The 25,481-nt window shown below is 59.2% G+C and overlaps 1 protein-coding gene across 4 annotated transcripts in view; it reads right to left on the reverse strand.

Moving 5' to 3' along the window:
* Positions 1-25,481, reverse strand: part of ZNF521 (zinc finger protein 521) — a 321,390-nt gene that overhangs the window by 167,977 nt on the left and 127,932 nt on the right. For all 4 annotated transcript variants that reach the window (XM_080686741.1, XM_080686738.1, XM_080686739.1 and 1 more), the window contains one exon: positions 3,437-6,795. In XM_080686741.1, the coding sequence (XP_080542867.1) occupies positions 3,437-6,355 (2,919 nt within the window). In that variant the 5' untranslated portion in view covers positions 6,356-6,795. The remainder of the gene's footprint in view (positions 1-3,436; positions 6,796-25,481) is intronic.

Genomic DNA, 25,481 nt, shown 5'->3' on the forward strand with positions numbered 1-25,481 from the left:
AAGAAGAGCTGCAATCCCACCTACACTGCCAGTCCTTTGCTTCCTTCCCGGGGCTTCGAGGTCACGAGGCCTAGATGTCACACGTGTTCCTGCGATAGTATGTACCCCGCGGGGCACGCGTGTCTCTTGGCAAACGCTTAAGGCCGTCCGTTCTCTGTCCCCTGCTCCGGGGAAGGTCACACGCTCCTCTCAACGAGGAGCCACACGCTCACCGTGGCTAACAGAGGAGGTGACCGAGTTCATGGCAGGACGTGTCTTTTTCTCGCCGACACGGTCCTTTCAGGGTTCTTTCTCTACAACGTCACGTGTGTTTGAATAACGTCCTGGGTCAAGTCTACTCTGTCCCACGGTCCATTTTTAACTGCAGAGAGTGTAACAGGCGTCCTCAAACTACGGCCCGCGGGCCACAGGCGGCCCGCCGAGGACATGGATCCGGCCCGCCGGGGGCCGCTGCCTGTCCTGCTTAGCAGCCGACGCGTCCCGGGCCCGCAGTGCACATAGGAATTTGTTCATAGTTTTTTTTTTAAACTATAGTCCGGCCCTCCAACGGTCTGAGGGACAGTGAACTGGCCCCGTTTAAAAAGTTTGAGGACCCCTGGCTGTAGGAGAAAGAGCGCACATAACACGTCATGCCATAGAGTCTCGCGGAGAAGAGCGGTGACCGTGATGCCCCTGTGGGACCATCGGTGACCTTTTGGGGCACAAAGGAACCGGGTTACCGCTGAGCCCTAACATTTGGTGGACGAAGGCCCTGCTCCAGGCGGTCAGGCTGAAAGGCGACCCTCTGCGTGACGAGTGATGGTTAACCCTCAGCAGCTAGTACTTGAAAAACACTAACGTAAGAATTGAAACTAAAAACCACTTCGAACCGATTTTACATCTTGTCCTACGTGAGTGCAGGATGTAGGTAAGCTTTATGATCACCGTGGAGACAGAGGTATAATTAGAGACGCCACCTGTCTCTCTTTTTTTTTTTTTTTTAATATATTTTATTGATATTTTACAGAGAGGAAGGGAGAGGGATAGAGAGCTAGAAACATCGATGAGACAAACATCGATCAGCTGCCTCCTGCACACCTCCTACTGGGGATGTGCCCGCAACCAAGGTACATGCCCTTGACCGGAATCGAACCCGGGACCCTTCAGTCCGCAGGCTGACGCTCTATCCACTGAGCCACACCGGTTTTGGCACCACCACCCGTCTCTTAAAGGTGAGTTCTGCTCTCACCTCCCTCCAAACTAATGTGTTAAAGACCACACACATGTCCGCCTCGATGTTTAAAACACTCCACCTCCAACGGTACTGAAATATGGAGCGATTTGGAAGTACCAGAAAACATAAACCGTAAACAGAAAAGATAAAACAGGCACGTGACTTTTCACAATTTACTAGAAACAAGATCTCCGTTCCACTTCATGTTAAAGGCACACGTGCCTAACATTCTCAATCTCTCTCCCTCTCTCTCATGCATACACACACACACACACACACACACAGATTCATATTAATTCAACTTCATGCGCGATTTAAATTAAACATGAGTATAAAAACTCCTCTACACGATCAGCATAGAAACATTTTTCAGGCGAAGAGTCATCCTCTGCATAAATGTTTTTTTTAAGAATTCCTGCTCAAAAGCATTTCAAAAATAAAACATTTGGGGGGATAATTGGGGAAATCTGAATACGAACTTCTCCTGGATGGTAGTATGGGTTTATTTAATTTCTTTAGCTGGCTTCGTTAATTGCCTTCACGATGTTACGGTTAAACAGGAAAATTCCTTTATCCTGAGGCGAGATCGTGATAGCTGCAATTTACTCACATGTGGCTCACATTAATAAAGAAATGATGAAGGGAGAGAGAAATCTGACAAAATGTTCGCAGTTGGTAAATCTGTGGCACAGATGAACACACAGGCACACACGTGTTTCCCGGTGCTGTTAACTCAGGGGTGGGGAACATCGGCCCGGGGGCCACGTAAGGCCTGAGAACCCTTCGGTCTGGCGCTGCCAAGGATTATGGGGAGTGAGTTCAACGTTTGCCCACCCGCAGCCGGCTAATGCTCCGTTGATGATTCCGACGGCCCGCGAATGATGTGCTACATAATATCCCCATGGCCCTCGGCAGGAAGGAGGATCCGCACCCCCGCTTTAACACGTCTATGGGTTTAAAAATGTTTGCAATGAATTTTGGAAAAAAACAAACCAAAAACTCCTGATTGTAAATGCCAATACTCATTTCAAAAGACACCGCTGGACCCGCCATGAGCCACGAACCACGATCGACACTACGCTCTCCCGGCTGTCCCCATCGGGGTGACGGGAACTCGTTCATTTAAAGGAGGAGAAGCTGCAGGTTTACTCGGACTTGAGAGAAGGGAGGTGTGGGCGGTGCCTGCCCTACAGGTGCCACCCGCCTGGGAGGGGCTGGCGGTCTCCTCAGCGCCCCCTCCAGGTGACTGGTGCTCTCTGCAGGGAGGTGCGGGCCTCCGGGAGGTGTGAGTGCAGGGACAAGGCAGGGACCCCCCACCACTGAAGGAAGACCGTCTCCCTGGGGTGTCACTGGGGATGCATCTCCCATGGAGACCGTGGGGAGTGGGCGGAGTTCCCCGGAGCCAGGTGGCCGAGCACAAAGAAACCAGGGAAGTGAGTGCGCCCAGGGGACCTGACTTCTACCGCGCTCACTGGGCACGGACGGGCCCCTTCACTTCAGCCCAGACAGCGGGGAGCGACTCCTAACCTCGGAAAACCCCCATCCGCTTTGAAGCCCAACCCCAGATGGAGAGGGAGAGGCGGGCGTAGTGCCTTTAAGAAGGCTGGGCCCATGTGCTTAATAAAGGCGGGTGGGTTTGAAAAAGCCTCTTGTGAGGTAACTACCTTCCTTCTTGTGCAGAAAAGACTAGAAAAGCAATGAGCGCTGACCACATGGCAGGGACAAGCCCCCCCCGCCCCCACCCCGTGTGTTACCCACGTATCTATGTCTGTCTGTCTATCTTCTCCACCAACTCCAGGCCAGCAGGCTGGCGGCCAGGACATCACTCGCACGCCATCCTCTCCCCACCACACACGCAGTCCCGGCCGGGACCTGAACGCAGGAGGGAGGGGAGGTGCGGGGGGAGCCATGGAGACTCCAGGTCCCGGGGAGGGGGGGTTGGGGGGGCTGGGCTGGCAGAGCGATGCCCCTCAGCCCCAGGGAAGACGGTCTCCCAGGGAGACAGGAACCAGGCCTACGCTGCCCGCTCAGGACACAAGGCTGCGTCTCAAGAACGAAGTAGATGCTGGCGAGTGGCTGTCGGGAAAACAACAAACAGAAAACCACTGCCTTCCGGCCTCAGCATCTCCTGGCACAGGACCGTTACCAAGGCCCCGCGGGACGGGCCCGGGGCGGGGGGGGGGGGGGGAGTGAAACCAGCAAGCAAGCGTGAGAAGGGGTTACCTCGTCTGCCTGGGAGGGGCTGATCCGGGGCATGGGCGAGACCTGCGGCGTCTTCAGCTGTGCGCCGCCGCCTCCGTCGGGCAGCAGCTCCCGGTGCACGGCCTGCACGTGGCTCTGCAGCTCGCTCTCGGACTCGAACTTGACGTTGCAGCTGGAGCAGCGCGTCTTCGGCCCCCCGGCCTTGCCTTTGCCCTCGAGGGCGCCCAGCCCTTCGTTCTGGCCCAAGCCCGGCCTGGTGGCGCCGGGCGGGAGGGCGAGGCCCGGGCTGCCGCTCTTGCTGAGGTTCACGCAGCCCGCGCACAGCCCGTAGGGCAGCCCGTTGATGTCCAGCTTGACCAGGTCCTGCTTGGAGCGGAACTCCTTGAGGCAGGAGGCACACTTGTACAGTTTCGGGACGTGCGGGCCGCGCCCCGCGGCCTGGACCGCGGCGGCCCCGCTGCCCGTCTTCTGCATGTGGAAGGTGCCGTGGATCTTGAGCTCGAGCGTGGAGGTGACGGTCTGCATGCAGACCACGCAGCGGAAGCCGGTGAGCGAGTTGCGCAGGTCGGGGTGCATCTGGCAGTGCTCCAGGAACTCCTCCTCGCTCTGCAGCGGCAGCTTGCAGATGCGGCAGTTCCCCGTGTCCAGGCTCTTGCTGTGCGTGACCTTGTGCTCGGTGAGCGTGAGCAGCGAGGGGAAGCGCTCCCCGCAGATGGGGCACATGTAGTGCTTGACGGGGCCCAGGTGCGTCTGCATGTGCTCGCGGAGGCCGTTCTCGGAGAAGAAGGTGCGCGAGCACACGTTGCACTTGTAGCTGCCTTTGATGAGCTCCGCCTTCTTCTTGACGATGGCGCTCTCGCCGGGCCGGATGTTGTGGTCCCGCAGCTGGTGGTTCTGCAGCAGCGTCTCCATGGTGTAGGCCGCCCCGCAGATGTCGCAGCCGTACATGGGCTCCGACGCGTCCACGTCCTCCTCGCTGCCGTCGTGGCTGTGGCGGGACTCCTGGCTGTTGGTCAGCAGCGTCTGCAGCTCCACCTCCTCCTTCTGCACCGGCTCGGACGCCCCGTTGGCCCCGCCGTTGGACGCCTTGGCCTCGAACACGCAGTGCTTCTCGCGCAGGTGCTTCTCCAGCAGGATGATGGCGTGGAAGGCCTTGCTGCAGAAGCGGCAGTTGTACTTCTTGCTGTGCGTGGTGATGTGGCACTGCAGCTCCACCTCGGTGCCGAAGGCCTCGCCGCAGAAGATGCACTTGTGCGCCTTGCCCTGGTTCTCCAGGTGGTTGTGGCGCACGTGCAGCTGCAGGTCGGCCTCGCTGCGGAAGTCCCAGTTGCAGGAGGTGCAGCGGTACACCTTCTTCTCGTTGCTGTGCTTCACGGCCAGGTGCAGCTGGATGGACACCTTGGAGTCGAAGACCTCCTGGCACAGCGTGCAGCGGAAGAACACGAAGGTGTGCATGTCCAGCAGGTGCTTCTGCAGGTCGTCCACCGACGTGAACTGCTTGTCGCAGCTCTCGCAGATGTAGTAGGTCGAGGTGATCATGAAGTGGATGGTCACGTGCTTCAGCAGCGACTCCTGGTTGGGGAACTCCTTGTTGCACTGCGGGCAGGTCAGCTTCGGCAGCACCGTGTCCAGGTGCGTTTTCAGGTGCGTCTGGAAGCTGTCCAGGGACGTGTACTTGGCGCCGCACTGGTTGCAGACGTACTCGCCGGCCGGCCGCGCGGGCGCGCCCCCCACCGCCTGCATCATCTTCAGGGAGGTCGGCTCGAGGGCCACGGGGGACAGGGGGCTCAGCGCCCGGGACTTCTTCCCGTTGTGGATGTAGTTCAGGGCCAGGGGTATGTTTTTATGGTTCTCTTTGATGTGTTTGTTCAGCTTGAGGACGCTGTTGAAGATGGGCGAGTTGGTACAATAGGAACAAGAGTAGACTTCGACGACGGGGTCTTTGGGCGTCCCCAGCACGGGGGACCCAAACCGGGAGCCGCCGAGGTCGCAGTGGGCCTGCCGGATGTGCTCCTCCAGGGAGGAGTCCGTGAGGAAGCCCATGTAGCAGTGGGGGCAGAAGAAGGCGTTGCTGTCCTTCGCCACGGGGCTGGCGAAGCCGTGCGAGCAGCGGATGTGCTCCTGGAGCGTGTTGAGGTCGTTGACGACTTCGGGGCAGAAGTTGCACTGGTAGACGACGGCCGGCACGGCGGGCACGATCAGGCCGGGGTCCTGAGCTCCGTGCGCCTGCTTCAGGTGCTCGTTCAGGTTGTAGAGCGAGGGCAGCACCTCCAGGCAGTACTGGCAGATGTGCGCCTGCTCGGGCTTGTCCAGGTGCATGGTCTTCAGGTGGATCTGCAGGACGGCCAGGCTCGAGAACAGCTGCTTGCTGCAGTAAATGCAGCTGTAGGTCACCTTGGCCTGCTTGCCGGAGGCGCCGGCCACGTCGGCGGCCTGCGGGGCGGCCCGCTTCCGCCCGCGGCTCTTGGGCAGGGGCGGGGCGGCCTCCACCATGGTGGCGCTGTCCACCGACAGGTTGGAGTCGGGCGTGGTGCTGGACACGGAGGTGTAGCCCACGGTGACGAGGGACGGGCTGTCGCTGTGGTTGCAGGACTCGGGCTGCTGGTGGCCGTCCACGTGGCTGTAGAGCTCTTCCACGGTGAGGAAGCTCTCGGAGCACAGGCTGCACGCGTTCTTCTTCTCCCCGCCGTGCGCCTGCTCCACGTGGCCCAGCAGCGAGGTCTCCTCCACGAAGAGCTCGTGGCAGTAGCCGCACGGCAGGGCGGCGCGGTCCTCGCTGGGGGAGCCCTCGGGGTGGCACTCGGCGATGTGCTTCTGCAGGTCCTCGGGGAAGTCGAAGCCCTCCTCGCACTGGCTGCACTTCTGCGTGTCCTTCAGCTTCCAGTCGTCCAGCCGGGAGCCCGGCGGCGCCCCGTCCTTGCCCCGCTCGTGCACCTGCATGTGCCCGTGCAGGGAGCTGGAGGACAGGAAGCCGCGGCGGCAGATGGCACACTTGTAGGGCTTGTTGGACGTGTGCGTCTTCAGGTGGATCTTGAGGTGGTCGCTGCGGGAGAAGGCGGCGTCGCACTCGCTGCAGTGGTACTTCTTGTCGCCCGTGTGCAGCTTGATGTGGCGGTCGCGGCTGCGCTTGTGTTTGAAGAGGCGGCTGCAATAGGTGCACTTGAACGGCAGCTTGTCGCTGTGGCTCTGCTCGTGGTGCTTCAGGTAGCTGAGGCGGCTGAAGGACTTGTCGCAGAACTGGCAGGGGTACGGCAGGCCGGGGCCCCCCTCCTCCTCTCCGAAGTCGCAGCCTTCGCCGTGGCTCGGGGAGGTCTGGTCCTTGCTGGAGGGCGAGGAGGCCGGCCACGAGCAGGTGGGGTCATCTTCCACGTCCACGCCATCTGCAACGACAAGCGGGCATCCGTGTCACACGCTGGGAGGTCAGGGACGGGCGTGGGGGCCCTTCCTTTCTTCCCTTGTGTCTGTTCACAATCCCCACCCGAGGACATGTTTCCACTGATTTCACAGGGAGCGGAGGAGAGAGGGAGAGACAGAGAGGAACGTCGATGTGAGAGAGACACATCGATGGGTTGCCTCCTGCACGTTTCCCGACCAGGGCCCGGGCCGGGGAGGAGCCTGCAACTGAGGTCCATGCCCTTGACTGGAATCGAACCCGGGACCTTCGATCTGCAGGCCGACGCTCTAGCCCTGAGCCACACCGGCTGAGGTTACTGTGCCCTTTCAACATGTCCATAGAGTTGGACCACCTAGAACAGCCGTGGGCAAACGACGGCCCGCGGGCCGGATCCGGCTGTTCTATCCGGTTCTCTTGCTCTCCCCTCCGCTCCTTTACTTTGAATTTATATTAGTTCACACAAACACTCCATCCATGCTTTTGTTCCGGCCCTCCGGTCCAGTTTAAGAACCCATTGTGGCCCTCGAGTCAAAAAGTTTGCCCACCCCTGACCTAGAACCACCTAGAACCACCTAGAACCACTCAGAAGAAACGGGGGAGAACCCCCGAGCGGAACCCGCTCCGTTCCGAGCCCAGGGCTTTTATTCCACACTTCCTCTTTCCTGGGTCTAAAATATAAAAAGATATTAAATAGTTCTATGTCCAAATTACCATTTCATTACCTCTGATCACCCTTCCTTAGAAGCAAGGTATATATTACGCACTGACAATTTTATTAAAATGCAGATTTTAATATATTTAATGTTTCTTCTGCATTCATTCGAAAGTGATTTGCATATTAGGTGAGCATCTGAAGAAGCAGACGAAGAGGAAATATTACGGGAACGACTTTAAATTAATGCTGTCAACCCAGATGTCTAATATTTAATAAAAAAAAAGTCCCTCTGCATTCTGCTTGTTTTTATATCCAAAGGAAATTCTGAAGACCAACATCTTTTATGGGGTTCTTATTGAGACAGACCTTATTGCTTTCCGCGGGACAATATTAAAAAGTAAGCACGGGAAAGAAGATGGAAAACAGAGTAATAATGAGGGCGCGGGTCATAAAAAAGACAGCCGGGGCGTCTTCAATAACCGAGACCCGGCACCGCCGGCCAGAACCGGGGCCGTGACGCGCGGGGAGGGTGCCGCTCGGTATTGCACGGAGCCGGGATCAGCCGGGATCAAGGAGAAATGAGTTTCCCCGAGGCCGAGCGGAGCTGTTTTGTTTGCAAAGTTCAAGAGGTTGCCCACCATCGCTTCCTCCCGCCGAAGCGCGGCAGCAGGAACTTCCTTAGCCAAACAGGACCCGCGCTTTGAGGTGAGCAGAGACAAAGCGACTTGTGAAAAACTGGAAACAGGAAAAGTGATAAATGGTATGGTAAATGCTGAAGGATTTATGAGCGCCAAGAGAAGACAAACAACCCTGAGCGGCTGAGGGACCTGAGCAAAGTTATCCAGAAAGTGCTAGAAGCTGGACCTTCTCCGGGGGCGGGGGGCAGAGGGGGGGGGGGAACTCCGTCCTTAACCAGCACGCAACCTCCTTCTCCTTCCTTCTTAACACCCACGCGGAAGCAAGCCCTCCTCCAACAGGTCGAGAAACCACCGCTGTTTTGCTTGTCAAAGCCATCGGCCGTCCCAGACCCCAGGAAACCAGAAAAGCGTCTCCTTCCCCGCAGGAGCGCGTTTTCCTGAATCGGCGCAGCCAGGCCGTGCAGCGGCCGGGCCAGTGGCCGCAGGAGACAGTGCGGTCGGCCTGTTTCCTCGCATGATGGTGAGGGCTAGTCTATCCCGCTAGAATGTGGGAATGTGTCGTGCCTCTGGCCGGCAGGAAGTAACTCCTGAGCCCCAAGTTTAGCAAGTGAATTTATTACGAAGCGGCAGGCGGTGTCCAGGCGTGATGTCCTGCCGTGCGGCTACCAGGGGTGGGCAACCTTTTTGACTCGAGGGCCACCGTGGGTTCTTCAACGGGACCGGAGGGCCGGAACAAAAGCATGGATGGAGTGTTTGTGTGAACGAATATACATTCAAAGGAAAGGAGCGGAGGGGAGAGCAAGAGGACCGGGTAGAACAGCCGGATCCGGCCCGCGGGCCGTAGTTTGCCCACGGCTGGTAGTCTATGCCACTAGAAGGGGGCCCCGCGAGCTAGGTTTTCAAAAGCTTCAACGCGACAGGCAAGCGGTGTCATCAGCAAGAAGCGGACGCCGGCAGCCCGGGGAAACGAAGCCGTCTGCGTTCTGTAAGGCAACGAGGTTTCACGAGCTTGTCAGGCCCGTGCTTATCCACAGGAAACAGACGAGCATCATTCCTTTCCGGCCGAGGAGCCGATGACAACACCACCTCGCTATCACTGCCAGATGGCAGCCCTCGCCATCGCGCGAGGAAACAGCCCGACTCCATCCCTGGACCCCTGCCCGCCCAGCAGGGCTCCGGCCAGGTCGCGGCTGCACGACCTGCCGCCTTCACTGTGAGCCCAGGGACCCCTCCTCCCACCCCGCCCCCGGGCAGGGTCCCTCACGCGGGCTGGACTTACACACGCACGTAAATCATAAAGAACTCGTGAGGTGAATGCCACGCGTCCCCCAACAGACAGAAATACGATGTTCAAAACTTCCAAAAATAAACAAACATCCATGTTGATGTGAGCTTTCCCTTGAAAAACCCGAAGTCGCCTAACGCCGGCAGCCCTAACACCGACCAACGTTTTAACTTGTCCCTTCATTTTATTTTTTTAAATGACTGTGTATAGACTCTGCTTAGCATTCTAGGTAAAAAAAAAAAAAAAAAAAAAAAAATCTACCACATTTCACATGTATCTTTTAGGCGTTTATCTTGCTGTTGTACTTTTAAGATATTTCCAAACACATCTCATGTTTACAGCTGAAGGAGACGGTGACTCAGAATGTGTCATGCCTCTAGCCGGCAGGAAATAACTCCCGAGCCCCAAGTTTAGCAAGTGAATTTATTACGAAGCTGCAGGCTGTGTCCAGGCGTGATGTGTTATATGACACGGACGTACCAAGAACTGGAGAGCCACAGCCCCCCCTGACCAGCAGCGTGCGATCCCCACACACGCTTCCATCAGGCTCCTGTCTGCGGGCCAGGCCTGGGGAGCCCCATTACATAACCGTTCGCTTCAGCGTGTAAATTTCAGCCGCATGTCAAGTGAGCGGAGGGGTAGGACCCGTGTGTACTCCGACAGGGTTTCAGGGGGCTGGGTACCTCCTGTTCTCTCTCGCCTGCCCCTGTGAGTCGGTCTAAAGGGGAAAAAAAAAAGGAGGGACCATCACGGATGATGTGTCTTTGTGACCCAAACACACAGATTCCGCCGGCAGAACGCATAAAGCTCAGGCTGGGCACGCAGGAGACTGAGCAGCAGTGAAGGGTGGGAGCAGGGAATGCTCTTTTTAGAAAAATAAAGGCGGCGTGAAAGGCTGATGTCTGTTTGAGAAATCTAAACGGTACAAGAAGCAGAACTCGTTTCCTAGTGCTATAAAGGGACCCAGTCTCCCCGGGACCCGCGGGGACTCACTGACTCTCCCGGAGGGGCCGGTCCCTGCGAAGGGTATCAGGTCTCCTCCCGAGACATTCCCGGGGGCGGCGGTGCCAACATTCCCGCGGCCTGCGGCTCGCTGACAGCCACCATCCCGGGAACGGCAGCTTTTCCACGGTCAGCGCGCAGACGGTACCGACGGCAACCACGGATTTCAGCGCGTTCAGGTTCTTTGTTCACGTGGCAACCGTACGGGGGAGTCTTTCAGCTGCGGCTCCCGAGTCCCTGTGACGTTCCCCGCCCTGGCAATGGCTCTGGCTCTTCCTAAGGGCGGCCCGCAGGCCCGTCTCTCTGTGTCACGCGAGGTCCCTGCGAGGCGGTGGGACCTGCTCCCGCGTCCACATGTGCATTTTTGGAATCAGTCCCTTCTTCGCGCTAGCCCACTCCCCGAGATCCAGGACGCTGACAGCCGGAATGCAAACTAAATAAAATAAAATAAAATCCTTCGCTGGAAACCAGCCCCGGCCCCAAAGTCTATTTCAAGATGTGAGTGTGTGTGCACAGATGTTCTCCTGCAGCGACGCGCGGGCCGCGCCCGGCCATGTGCACGGAGCACACGGAAACAAGTGTGTGAACACGGAGATGAACGTGGCCAGCACCCGAGACCGCGGGGAAGCCAGCCGCCTCTCGCCAGCAGCCTGCGCGGGCGGGCGGGCGGGCGGGCGTGAGTCAGCAGCCTGCGCATAAAGGAGCCTTCTTTCCTCCGGCCGCGCTGAGCCCCTGCCAGAGGGAGGCGAGCCGTCCGGCCTGAAGGCGGCTTTGTTCGGCAGCCAGCCCGGCCCTCCTGGCACAGGGACTGCTGACCCCGGAGGAGGGCCCCGGCCTCCCGTCCGTCTGCCGAGAGCCGTGGTTCCCAACCTTCCTAAGGCTGCGACCCTTTCATAAATACAGCTCCTCCTGTGGTGGGGACCCCCACCCATAACATGATTTTCATTGCTACTTCATAACTGCAATTTTCCTACTGTTAGCAATCGCCATGTACATATCTGTGTTTTCCGATGGTCTTAGGCAGGGGTTCTCAAACGACGGCCCGCAGGCCACAGGCGGCCCGCCGAGGACATGGATCCGGCCCGCCGGGTGCCGCTGCCTGTCCTGCTTAGCAGCCGACGCGTCCCGGGCCCGCAGTGCGCATAGGAATTTGTTCATAGTTTTTTTTTTTTTAACTATAGTCCGGCCCTCCAACGGTCTGAGGGACAGGGACCTGGCCCCCTGTTTAAAAAGTTTGAGGACCCCTGGTCTTAGGCGACCCTGCTAGCGGTTCCCAACCTGTGGGTCGCATTAGAAAGGTTGAGAACCACGGCTCTAGTGCAGGGGTCCTCAAACTTTTTTTTTTTTTTTAATATATTTTATTGATTTTTTACAGAGAGGAAGAGAGAGGAATAGAGAGCTAGAAACATCGATGAGAGAGAAACATCGATCAGCTGCCTCCTGCACACCCCCCACTGGGGATGTGCCCGCAACCAAGGTACATGCCCTTGACCGGAATCGAACCCGGGACCCTTCAGTCCGCAGGCCGACGCTCTATCCACTGAGCCAAAATGGTTTCGGCAAGGGTCCTCAAACTTTTTAAACAGGGGGCCAGTTCTCTGTCCCTCAGACCGTGGGAGGGCCGGACTATAGTTTAAAAAAAAACAACTATGAACAAATTCCTATGCGCACTGTGGGCCCGGGACGCGTCGGCTGCTAAGCAGGACAGGCAGCGGCCCCTGGCGGGCCGGATCCATGTCCTCGGCGGGCCGCCTGTGGCCCGCGGGCCGTCGTTTGAGGACCCCTGCTCTAGTGGGTCGCATGAACATACTTTATCACTTTTTTTCCCTTAAAAGCACCACTCAAACCTCACACTTTAAGAACTGGCCCACTGGGAAACGGAGGGCTTCACCTTCAGCATCCACAGCTGTATGTGCAGCCGTCAAATATATAAAATAGGAGTAGCCGGTGATACCTGAACGGCAAGGGCGCACACATCCCTGCAGTGATCCCAGCACCACCTGTCACAGGTCCGGTGGGATCCGGGGTCTGTGCAGACCGGTCACCTCAGAGCCCAGGCTTCACCGTGTCACTCGGGGGCCAAGTACGCAGCTTTGCCATCGCCCCTTCTCTCCCGGAGAGACGAGCCGCCAGCCACCGCACTGTTCCTCATCCAGGTAAGTTCACCGAGGAGGTGACTGTTTTAAGTGTAGGACACACATCAGACCCACCCCAATTTCCAGATTATTCTCCCCACTGGCTTCACAAGATCCTGTGTTTCTGACGGCACGTGAGAGGGACAGCTCGGAACACCCACGTGACACAGAGTCCGCAGCCCTGCCTTCCTTCTCCAGCCACCGGAGCCAGCTTAGGGGACCCTGGGGGCCCCAGGGGACCCACCCAGGTGCAGGGCGCGGGGAAGCCAGGCCCTCCTCACAGGGAACACTGGTTTGAAGTGAGCGTTTCACAGACACGGGTACCGGGCTATGTGTCGCGTGAACTCAGGGCCACCCAGAGCCGTCTCACATAGCATTTCCACTCATCTCCCCGCCCACATCACAGGGCGCGTTTTACAGCAACGGTGGGTGCGCAGCGCGGAGGGCCGGGGTCTTCTAAGTCAGCCGTGGGCAAACTACGGCCCGCGGGCCGGATCCGGCCCATTCGGCTGTTCTATCCGGCCCGCGGAGCCGAAAGAGCGGAGGGTTCTCTTGCTCTCCCCTCCGCTCCTTTACTTTGAATGTATATCAGTTCACACAAACACTCCATCCATGCTTTTGTTCCGGCCCTCCGGTCCAGTTTAAGAACCCATGGTGGCCCTCGAGTCAAAAAGTTTGCCCACCCCTGTTCTAAGTGCACCTCTGGGCAGGTTGCACCATCGCTTCCGCTCCTTCTCAATAGAAATGTCAGCGGCTTTTAGAAAAGCGGCCACTTTCAATCACCGCCCAACACTTCTTTTCATCCACAGCCCCCACTCCATCCACGCCTCTGTCCTGAACTGATGGAGCTCCTTACAAAGGAACCCGCCTTCCTAGTGTTCCAGGGACACGTGAGCTGTAAGTCAGTTCGCATTCACCGACGCGTTTGAACTGCGTGATGTTCCAAGGGGTTCTGGAAGGAGCAAGCCCAGGCATCAGGCGATGGGTGATGAGGAACAGGGCGGTCCGCGATGAAGGATGGCAGCTGTGGGACGGGAGGCGGGTGCGCATTTTCCTACAAAGTCTCAAGGCGAATTCCAGATACCCGAGCTCGGGGCTGCTTGCTCTGGTTTGTTTTTTTTTTCCTCCCAACACTCCCTCAGGAAAGAGCGCCTCCCTTTCCCCGACGACCCTTCGGCGTGGACGACGGGAAGGTGTTACATCGGGCACCGCCCCCCCTCCGCGACCCGGGCCGTCACGGCCAAGGCCGCCTCCCCCTCCAGACGCGGGTCCGTGTGCAGAGAGAGCCACAGACGCTTGGCTTGCTGCTGCCTGCAGTTCCTTTGAACAGACGGAGCTCGACGAATTCCATCTCCGGCGGCCAACTCAAACAGAAAACAGTGCGTTCTTAGCCAGTTCCCCCTTAACCCCACCCTCCAACCAGAGGAAAAAGCTGCCCTGAAACTCGTCGTAAAGAACAGGCCCGTCTCCCTCCCGGAAACGGAGACATTGTGCTTCTGAAGCCGGACGGGAGGAGAGGGGTCCCAGCCGTGGGGGTGACATGGCTTTGCTCCCCCGTCCTCTGGCTCCTTAAAGGCACGCATCACGAATGATGAGCACAGCCTCTGGGTGTCCGGGAGGCGTCTGCACCCCGGGAGGAGGGGGGGGGGCGGGGGGCCCTGCCTCAGTAGCCCCTCGTTGTCTTCCCTTCACAAGGAGGCACCGTCGGAGTGAATGCCACGGCTGCTTCCTCCTGCTGCCAGCCCCAAGGCCTGCTCAGTGACGCCGTAGTCCTGTCTTTGTAAAGGCACTCACGCCCCAGAGACTGTGGAGTGGCTCCTCATTGCTCACTCGGTTCATTCATTCATCCAGCCAACATGCATTCCATGCCACGTCCTGTGTGTGTAGGTCTGACAGCGGCGTGAGCTCTAGAAATTCCCGTGTTTACGCTTCCGCTGCCTTGTCTGTGACCTCGGAAAAATCCCCGTGTGCCCCCCCGTGAGTGAGGACCGAACGGGACACGTATGAAGGGGCGTCCTGAGCGGCTGCGACAGGAAAAGCAGCGAGCTATCGCTCTGACGAGGAAGGTCCACGCCGCCCGCCCTCAGGTTACGACGGATACCTGTGCCAACAGCACGAGGAACAGAGATGAACGGTCGTTCCGTTGTTGCTTTATTCCTACTGAGGTTCTAATCACTTTAAAGCACTTCAGGGACGCTTTTGTTTAAACATCAACACACGACAATGCCCCCAAAATGTTGCTGAATGCCTTATAGTCACCGGGACACCAGCGGCCTGCGGCCGACTCCCTAGCAGCGTGCAGGCTGGCACGTTTTGACGAGTTCATTAGCGAAATAAAGGCCGCGACCCAACGGCCCATCGGACGCCCCGTGGCCGCCTTCCCCTCCGCCTTCCCCTCCGCCTTCCCCCCTGCCCCGGCCCACGCCTCGCTCCGCCTCGTTGAGGTTTGCAAAGTCTCTCTTGCTTCAAATCCCTGAGCACTAAGCGTGCGGTGTGTCCACTGAGCTTCAAGCAAGCCACACCGGGTGGCAAGCAGGCCGCAGACTTCCCCGCGCCGCCCTGCCCACCATCGGTCATTGCACACTGACCTCGCCCGGGAGCAGGCGGGGGAGGGGTCCTCCAGTAGGAAAACTGAACAGGAAAATGGGTTCACTGGGAAACGAGGACGCTCAGAAAGCCCCCTGCCCTGCGACATGGTGTCTAAAGAACTGTCACAGCCCACTGTGCACGCCGGGCGGTGAGATCCCACGTCAGAGAGAGCGATCGCCCGGAACGGCTCGCCACGCGAGACCCTATCCACTGCTGTCTCTGCCCAGGCTGCGGCCACGGCCGGTGAACGCGGGCACCGGGGCCTCCACCCCCAAGAGGCATGTGTCCCCCGCGGCTCTCCCCCGCCACCTCCCCGCAGCGCCGCCGCCGCCGCCGTGCCCGCCCGGCCGTTCACAAAGGCCGCACCGCAGAGACTTCACCGCAGCCCACGCCGCTGGGGAATACAAAAGTGTTGAAAGGCTAAAATGTAATTAATGACCAATTAGCACCCCCACGGGTCACTGCGCAGGAAGTGATAAATACCGCGTGCTCGTCCAGACAGAGCGCTGGGGGACGGTGGGCGCGGCTGCCGCCGTCCGCAGGGCACAGGGGCGCTCCGTGCCCGCGATGCCACGTCTGTGTGTCCAAGACCTGACGGGGCCCTGAGGCCTGGCACGCGGAGTCTTGTGCATTTCAAGGCGCGCACGCTGACCCCCACAGGTCGCGGGCCGGCGGGAGTGTACCGCGCAGACGCATGGCTGGTGGGTGCGGAGCCATGCCCCCGGCACCTGCCGCCCGCGTCACCCTCCTGCCCACTGCTCCCCGGTGCCCACGCGTCTCACAGGGAAGGGACATCCGCGGTGGCGTGCTGGGCGACCGAGGCCTCACGCGCCTGCAGGAAGCCACAGCGCAGCCCCCCATGCCTCCTCCCTCCCGAGGGTCTGAGCTCCTGCCGCCTTCGCTGACGCTGTTAACGCTCAGAGTAAAACAAACGCTGGAAAGTTGAGGCTGGCTCCCCGGGAACCCAGGGGGGGTGAGGGGTCCTTGTTTTAAAGGCGGCGTGTCTGGAAGAGAGCTGTACCAACAGCGAAGGACAGCTCCATTAACTTAGATACGGGGGTGGGCAAACTTTTTGACTCGAGGGCCACCATGGGTTCTTAAACTGGACCGGAGGGCCGGAACAAAAGCATGGATGGAGTGTTTGTGTGAACTAATATAAATTCAAAGGAAAGGAGCGGAGGGGAGAGCAAGAGAACCGGATAGAACAGCCCAGCAGGCCGGATCCGGCCCGCGGGCCGTAGTTTGCCCACGGCTGCCTTAGAATCCCTCCAGGGCCTTCCTGGCCAGACCGCCCTGGTCGGCAGGCCTGCTCACCCACTGTGTTCACTGACCAAATGCTGACAGGCCATCCAGAAAGCACGGCCCCTGTCGATGTGGTGGATCTTCCAGGTGCCTGATCCTGCCTTTGCTTTCTAGCTCTCACTCGTGGTCCGGTTTCCCCTCACCTGGAATCGAAACGACGGTGCTCAGGGAATCTTTGAAATCCTTGTGCTGTTTCTCATCGGTCACAGTAACCTGCCACCTAAACACGGTCAAGGCGCCACCGTGTCTTTTTATTTTTTTAAATATATTTTATTGATTTTTCACAGAGAGGAAGGGAGAGGGATAGAGAGTTAGAAACATCGATGAGAGAGAAACATCGATCAGCTGCCTCCTGCACACCTCCCACTGAGGCTGTGCCCGCAACCAAGGTACATGCCCTTGACCGGAATCGAACCTGGGACCCTTCCGTCCGCAGGCCGACGCTCTATCCACTGAGCCAAACCAGTCAGGGCGCCACCGTGTCTTAATGAAAGCTTCATTAGGGGAAGTCATCACGAAGCTAATGTTGACTGATGAACACACATTACACTGAATTGCCGTTTTATTAAATTATATGTTTTTTTGTACAAGACAAACTGACATGAAGCGTGTTGACAAATATCCCCGAAACAGGGACCCCAACACCCGGGACACCTCCCTGACCCACTCCCACCCACTTTGCCCACACCCGAGACAACCGTCACCCCACAAAGCAACGTGCAAGATGCCAGCACCGTGGCCACGGTGACGAGGCGGGAACAGAGCTGGCGGGAGCCACGCCCCATCTGGGTCTGTTTCACAGGAACATGTACCCACCTGGCCCCTGGCAGCCCACACCCAGAACGCCCGCAGAGCGCGCCGAATTCCACTGCAAACCCAAGGCGCTCTTACGATGGATCGATTGAATTTTTAATATATATTTATTGATTTCAAAGAGGCAGGGAGAGGGAGAGAAACATCCATGATGAACATCCCTGATCAGCTGTCTCCTGCACGCCCCCTCCTGGGGATCCAGCCCGCAACCCGGGCCTGTGCCCTGACCGGGAATGGGACCGTGACCTCCTGGTTCCTAGGTCGATGCTCAAGCACGGAGCCGCGCCGTTGGGGCGATAGGACCTAAAGGAGAGTCAATTGCGTTCTATTGTTTCCTGCTCAGACACGGAACCTGACGGGGGCCTGCTTGGCCCGCGGGTGGAACACGCCAATTCTGAATGTCGTTTCCCCAGAGAACGTCGTGGCAATGTTTCCGTGCCTTTCCGTGGGGGACGCGGACCGCAACGCACAGGTGCAGACGCCCAGCGCTTACCGGTTTGGCCCTGGCCAAAGCCTGTTTCTAACGGTCCAAGACATTACACCGACTGGCCCAGCTCTGGGACCCGGGACGGCCCTTGGGGAAAAGAGTGATCCTTTACAGGTGAGCGCACAGGTGACTGAGGACAAGGACTCGCTAGAACCCTGCACCAACAGCACCGCCGCCGCCGGCCCGAGAACCCAGACCCCAGCCCGGGTGCAGGCAGGGCCTGGCCTACGTGGTCGATGGCCCCAAGCCCCGCCTTCCCGACCCCCTCAAGCCCCGCCTTCCCGACCCCCCCAAGCCCCGCCTTCCCGACCCCCCCAAGCCCCGCCTTCCCGACCCTCCCGCCAGAACCCGGCCAGCGCCCCAGAGCCACTGCGCCATCCAGTTTGACGGGTCGAGGCGTCACCCTAAAACGGCTTTAGCTTTGCGCACTGCTTTTCCCATTGCCACGCTCATTCATGCTATTGCCATAGTTACACACACATGACAAACCACCTAATGACTCTATGACCCCGAAACCACTGCTGACAACACACAGCAGCCTAGTTCTTAACTTAATGTCACTTCTGGCGGCTGGCTACGTAGTCAGGCACACACACACACACACACACACACACACACACACACAGAGTCCTCCTGCTCTCCTTAACATGGGCCTCCTTCCTCCGCCCTCCTCTTTCCCCCCTCCACTTCCCCCTCCCCCTCCCCACCGCCCCCTCTCTGCCCTCCCCTCCGCCCTCCCCTCTCAGGTCTGGCAAATACCAGCTGCAGAAAAGGCTCCATCCCAGGGGCCCTGTGGCCAGCCCCCTCTTCCCCTCAGGAGCCCGCCGCCCCCTCCTCCCCTCAGGAGCCCGCCGCCCCCATGCCCAGGAAGGCTCCCTGCCCGCCCCCCAGCTCCCCTTCCCCGCGGGCACTGCAGGGACCATGACTACGCAGCAAGGCCCACGCCGGCCTCTGCCCCAACCACTGGACTCCCCGGTAGCCTGTCAAAACAGCAGACTCCCGGCTCCACCCAGGCCTCTGAGCCTGAGCTTCTGGGGGGCCAGGTACCCCGTCTTTGGCGAGCTTCGGGGAGCTCCCCTTGTACCCCCGAGGCTGACATCACTGACGTGAAGTCTCACAGTGCGCGCCGCTCAGCCCTGGTCCCCTCGCTGCTCTGCCCAGAACCCCCTGAAGGGGCTTTCTCCCCGGAATCCAAGGCCCAGGTGACCCCAGCCCTCCGGGAGGGGAGTAGTTTTCACAGAAAGGATCCTTATCTCCCTTCCTGCCCCCTCCCCCTGCCCCTCCCCCCAGGACTCTGAGCTCCAATCCTCTCCACGGAAGGCCATGGGCTCAGCGTTCCTCCTCCCGCCCAGAGCCCAGCGGGTGCTGGTGGCTGCGTGTCCTTTCTGGGCACAGACAGGCCACGGCCGAGTTCCTGAGGGAGCCCAGCAGCGGCGGTGGCGCCGGCACAGGCCGAGGGCCGCGTGTTTCCCACGTGCCGGCCAGCCTCTCCCCCAAACGTGGGTCCTCGTGACTCGCAGCCGCGGCGGCGGGAGGGAAGCATCGCTCCCGGGCAAGGCGGCCCAGGCCCTCGGTTGCGCAGACAGAAGCTGTGAGCAGAGGAAACGGGGGGCAGGGGAGCCGCTGGCGCAGGAGCGGGGGGGGGGGGGGGGGGAGCGGCGTCCGGGTTGGCGTCCGTCTTCCCGCTGCAAGGCCTGCTGGCGGGGAGGCCCAGTGCGCCCCTCAGGACTGCGTGTCCGGGTCCCAGCGGCTCCATCGGCCCCCGGCCCCTTCCTGGGCTCTGCACCCCCTGCAGTGGTGGCTGTGGGCTCTGCACCCCCATGGTGGTGGCCGTGGGCTCTGCACCCCCTGTGGCCGTGGCTGTGGGCTCTGCACCCCCTGCAGTGGTGGCTGTGGGCTCTGCACCCCCATGGTGGTGGCCGTGGGCTCTGAACCCCCATGGTGGTGGCCGTGGGCTCTGCACCCCCATGGTGGTGGCCGTGGGCTCTGCACCCCCCGCAGTGGTGGCTGTGGGCTCTGCACCCCCCATGGTGGTGGCCGTGGGCTCTGCACCCCCCGCAGTGGTGGCTGTGGGCTCTGCACCCCCCATGGTGGTGGCCGTGGGCTCCGCACCCCCCGTGGCCATGGCCGTGGGCTCTGCACCCCCGCAGTGGTGGCCGTGGGCTCTGCACCCCCGCAGTGGTGGCCGTGGGCTCTGTACCCCCGCAGTGGTGGCTGTGGGCTCTGCACCCCCATGGTGGTGGCCGTGGGCTCTGCACCCCCATGGTGGTGGCCGTGGGCTCCGCACCCCCCGTGGCCGTGGCCGCGTACATGACGCTGCTGCTGGCAGAGCCTGGCGTGGAGGAGGGAAGGGCTCCATCTCACATGGTTTCACTGGCTGCGTTTACATCCTGTTTCAAGCCTGTGAGTGGCTCAAGGTGTCTTATCTCCGGCTGCCAGGGGCGGTTTGCAGCCGGAGCAGTTAACACACTCTCCCCTCCCCCGCCCCGCCCCCCAGGCTTATCTCAGCGCTCACATCTCTCCAGCGGAGGGGACCACTTAGCAGCAGCACACTCCCTCTCTCCCTGGGCTCTCGAGACCAATGAGCGTTTACGTCCAGAAACCCTCAGCTACCCTCTCCCCAGTTCAGAAACACCGACCGTCTCACATTTATTAGTGCTGAATGGTGGGGGCTGATCCTCCATCGGTTCCCGCCCCCCCCACCCCCCCGCCATCACGGGGGAGGAAGCTCCAATCATCTACCGGAGAAAAGCAAAAGCCGGAAGACGGGCGCGGGGGGGGGGGGGGGGGAACAAGCAGGAGCAGCAGCCAGGGGAAGGGCTTGTCCCCGGGCCCACCTGAGCGCCAACCTGTGAGGCCAGCAAGCACACGGGACCCACAGAAGCCCAGCGGCGCCACCCACCTTCCCCAGCACGACACCCGCCTTCATGGATGCTGCTGAGGAGCGGACAGTCCGCCCGGGACCGAGCGGTGAGGAGCCTGGCCCTGCTCTCGCTCACTCCGTGCCAACAGCCCACAACCAGGTACGCCATGGCGTTGCCCAGGAGCTTTTGTAAATGCTGGGCCCGCCCTCGCCCGTGTGGCTCAGTGGACAGAGCGTCGGCCTGCGGACTGAAGAGTCACAGTTCCATCCCGGTCAAGGGCACAGGCCCGGGTTGTGGGCTCGATCCCCCGTAGAGGGCGTGCAGGAGGCAGCTGGTCCATGATTCTTTCTCATCATGGATGTTTCTCTCTCTCTCTCCCTTCCTCTCTGAAATCAATAAAAATACATTAAAAAGAAAGAAAATGCTGGGTCCTTCCCTGGACCCCTGAAATCAGACTCTGTGGGCTGGGCCCGGGAGTGCAGTCAAGGCTGATAACCACTGCCCTGCCCTGGGGCCTAGGGTCTAGACAGGCGTCCTCAAACTACGGCCCACGGGCCACAGGCGGCCCGCCAAGGACATGGATCCGGCCCGCCGGGTGCCGCTGCCTGTCCTGCTTAGCAGCCGACGCGTCCCGGGCCCGCAGTGCGCATAGGAATTTGTTCATAGTTTTTTTTTAAACTATAGTCCGGCCCTCCCACGGTCTGAGGGACAGGGAACTGGCCCCCTGTTTAAAAAGTTTGAGGACCCCTGGTCTAGGGCCTAGACCAGCCTTGGGCAAACTACGGCCCGCGGGCCGGATCCGGCTGTTCTATCCGGTTCTCTTGCTCTCCCCTCCGCTCCTTTACTTTGAATTTATAGTAGTTCACACAAACACTCCATCCATGCTTTTGTTCCGGCCCTCCGGTCCAGTTTAAGAACCCATTGTGGCCCTCGAGTCAAAAAGGTTGCCCACCCCTAGCCTAGACTCCGGCGCGTCCATCTGCGGAACCCCAGTGAGGGGTCCAAGAGCGGACCCCCCAAAACCTGCTCCTCGGTTACCTGGCCTCACCTGCCCCTGACAGGCAGGCCGGCACAGGGCCCCGTTTCCTGCAGTATTTTGTATCAAACGCAGCATTTTTTTAAGCTACGCCACCAACAGAGGACACGCCAATCCCTCACGGGTGCAAGGGCGAGGTGCGAGGTGACCGGGTGCCTCACCTGCGAGTCACACTCCTTACCGAGTCCCAGTCCTCCTCCCCTCCCACCCCACATCCCCTGGGCTCCTGTGGTAGCGATAACCCCAGCCTTTCGCCGGCCGAAGGTTCCCTTAATTGTCCATTATCTTAGCGTGTCAGCACAAAGGAGCCGCGATCCCCGTCCAGACCGAGTCGCCTGCCTCTCCTGAGAGCGATGCCCTTGTCAGGCGGTAAAGACACAGGAAACCTGCCACTTATCAGAAGCGTGTGTGAATCGAACCACTGTCCTTGAAAGCCCAGGCAGGCGATGGTATCGGCCGGCACGGCGGGGCCAGCCCGCACAGACACTTGGTTCGCCATCACCCCTCACCACAGCATCGCAGGCAGCGGGGACGCGGGTCCACTGGCTTCTTTAAGGGTTAACGACAGAGGAATCGGGGGCTCAGATTCCTCGCGAGTCCAGCGAGTCCTTCCAAGCCTGGGACACCCGTGACAGCAAACGCGCTGGGGACCAAACCACGAAACTCTCCCAAAGACCCCACACCACCGGCCCTCGGCAAACACAAGCCGGGACTATTTTTTTAAAAATCACATTTATCCTGGAAGGACGAGAGGAGAGGTGAGCACATCTGGGGTGATGCCACGGACAGATTGAAAGACAAAATTCCAAACAGCAATCTGAAAACGCCAAGACAGGGAAAACGTGCTATTTTCAACACTCGGGTCTCTGGGGGTGACTCCCACCTCTCTGTACCCCCCGCCCCCTTTACTTCCTTCTCCCTCAACGCGAACCCACGTTGCCTCAGAAAAAAAAAAAAGAACTGACGCATGCTTTTAACAAGTAAACAAGTTGTACACATCCATTCGGAGAGCAGTAATTTTGGAAATTTTCTATGTTTAATGTGCACTGCAGTTAAACGACTTTTTTCTGTACAAATTAATTTACTGCATCACTGATCGATGTTTATGTTTCGGCAATTTTATTTCTCAGTCTGGTAAAATTAGACCTAATAGTTGCAACCTGTTATGTCCAATCTGTCGCTGAGATTCAAATTGCCTTTTTCCTATTATTCAAGGAGCACTTCGGAGGGATGAAAGCCCTCGGAAAACGGGAGACCAACAATTCTCCGTTAAGGACTCAACCGTCTGTGGCGTCGGCCACGTCCACACCCCCTCGTTCTCTCCCGGGCAGGTCCCGTCCCCGGGATTGTTCCCCAGGTTGCTCGGTGTTCACATCTGCTCAGCCGCACAGGACGACACTTTAGGACGCAATGAAAACGGGATCCGAAACATGTTTACCCTTCAAGAGAAGTAATCAAAGCTTCAAAGAGTCTGCTGTTGGCCCCACATATCAGCCCCGACTACAACAGTCACTCGCAGCTTTCACAGGTGGTGTGTGCTGCCACACACGCCTCCCCGCCCCAACCCCTTTTTTGGTTGTTTTTATTAAGAAATATATTCTTTAATTTTTTTTTCTTGCAAATCATGTTCCATTCACAACACTCATTCTTCCTGGGGGAGACTCAGTGATTGAGATGCCTGAGATTTAAAGCTTGCCTCCACGGAGGCTGGACCTGGGGGAAGAAGGAGACCAACCTTACGAAAATGTTTGTTTTGCTTGATTTTGCTCGGTGTCTAGCTACACTCGGACCCTCCGGGGTGGTGAACGCTCCTCCCTCTGTTCGCTGAACGCAAACGGCATACGGGAATGTAGGCCGTGGGAGGGGACGAACGGAAAACGTGGTGCAAGCCCTTTAGGGCAGGGGTCCTCAAACTTTTTACACAGGGGGCCAGTTCCCTGTCCCTCAGACCGTGGGAGGGCCGGACTATAGTTTAAAAAAAAAACTATGAACAAATTCCTATGCGCACTGCGGGCCCGGGACGCGTCGGCTGCTAAGCAGGACAGGCAGCGGCCCCCGGCGGGCTGGATCCATGTCCTCGGCGGGCCGCAGGTGGCCCGCGGGCCGCAGTTTGAGGACGCCTGCTTTAGGGCCCTGGGGCTGAGGGAGGTGCCAGGACCCCGGTCAGGCTCCGGTTAACAGGGGCCTGATCCACCGAACACACTCCCAATCCCATCTCATCGTGGCACAATCTGCCCTCAGCGGATCGCTGTCTTCTTCAACGAGGCCCCTGCCCATGGGGAGGGCTCAGCAGCAGCAGCCAATTGCCTGGGGACACTCGCTGCCGCCGCCGCCTCCAGCCCCCAGTCCAGCCGCCCCACCAGTCTGGTGGGTCACAGGGAGACTGCTCATGGTTCAGAAATGCTCTGCAGGATGGGACCGCCTCCGTCCTCCCAGGGGGCTGAGCGTCCAGTTATCGGTGGGAAGCTGGAGAGACGCCTGTCAAACCAGCCGGCTCTGAGCACCAGTGGCCGACGACGGGTCTGTGTGTCCCTGCTCGTCTCTATTCGGCTGAACCAGCCAATAACAGGCCTGTCTACACGGAAGCCCGTGTAATGGCACCTACGGCCTCCGTTTCTAGGCGGCTCATGAGTCTCCAGAGGACGCCAACTCCGTTCCCCTGGGAAAGGGCCAAGGGTGCATCTCCATCACCGAGTCCCCCAGGTGGTGCCCCCTGCCATGGGCCTGGCACAGACACTCCCCGGGGGGGAGAAGAGGACACAGCTGAGAGGTGACTGTGCCGAGCTTAGTCCCTCCGCGGCAGCAGGAGACCTGGTGTCCAAATGAACTAAACCACAGGAACGTGAGTGTCGTTCTCGGCTCGCTCGCGCTCTCTCCGATGGCCCCGTTACCACGCTTCAAACTCAAAGACAAACTCGTTTCCTCAGACGATGACTCAGATCATCAAGCTGATGAATAACTTTCCTTCAAGGCAGGACTGATTAATGCGGCTTATTCACTGATTCACACTGTTACTAGATCACACACCCAAGCAGCTGCAAGTGACACGTTTTCCACGGAAAGGGCATTTAATTACTGACATGGGCTTAATTAACGTGACTTAGCCCTCTTCAGTTTGGAGAACTTCGTGATAGCGTAAAATGGAAGATTATTTGTCCTTCTGTGGCTTGCTCATGACCAAAGAACTGAGCAAGGGCACAGGAGAACGGAACAGACTGACGGACAGCCCTTTAAAGCACAGGCCCGGGAGGACAAGAACCCACCGCTCAGTTCCAGAGACACAGTGCCTTCAACGGCCAACTTACAGGGGACGCAGGTGAGCGGACCCCCAGCCTTCCCTTCTCACTCTCCACCAGCGGAGCCCTCACCCGTCCAGGGGGCCATGCAAGGCTCCCTTCCTCCCCCAGGGGTGAGTGGAGGGAGTGACCCCCATCCTGCCCTCAGAGACACCGCCAGGGTACCCCGCATAGCATTTGCCCTGCTGCCACCTTCCCCAGAGAAGTTCTCACACCTCAGCGTGCGGTGCACGTGCGCAGGGGTGCACCCACAATCACACACACACACACACACACACACACACACTTCCATGCGGCCCGCTCGCGAAGTTCCTGCCAGAGCCCGTGCACACAGCTGCTCCTCCCGCCCCCGGCATTTCGGGGAGATGGAGCCCTCAGGAGACTCTGAGCCCCACATCCTCTAGCAGCTCCCCTCTGCGACAGAAGCCAAGCTCCTGGTCCTCAGAGTCCCCTCCTGTTCTAGGAAACTCCTGGCACCCAGGAGACGCAGGGGACGGGACCAGGAGCCCCGATCCTGCAGGGAGCCTGGACCGATGTGAGCCTGGCTCCCTCAAGGATGAGGCCGCTTTC

The sequence above is a fragment of the Plecotus auritus genome, assembly GCF_963455305.1.
Source record: "Plecotus auritus genome assembly, chromosome: 8".
NCBI lineage: Eukaryota > Metazoa > Chordata > Mammalia > Chiroptera > Vespertilionidae > Plecotus > Plecotus auritus.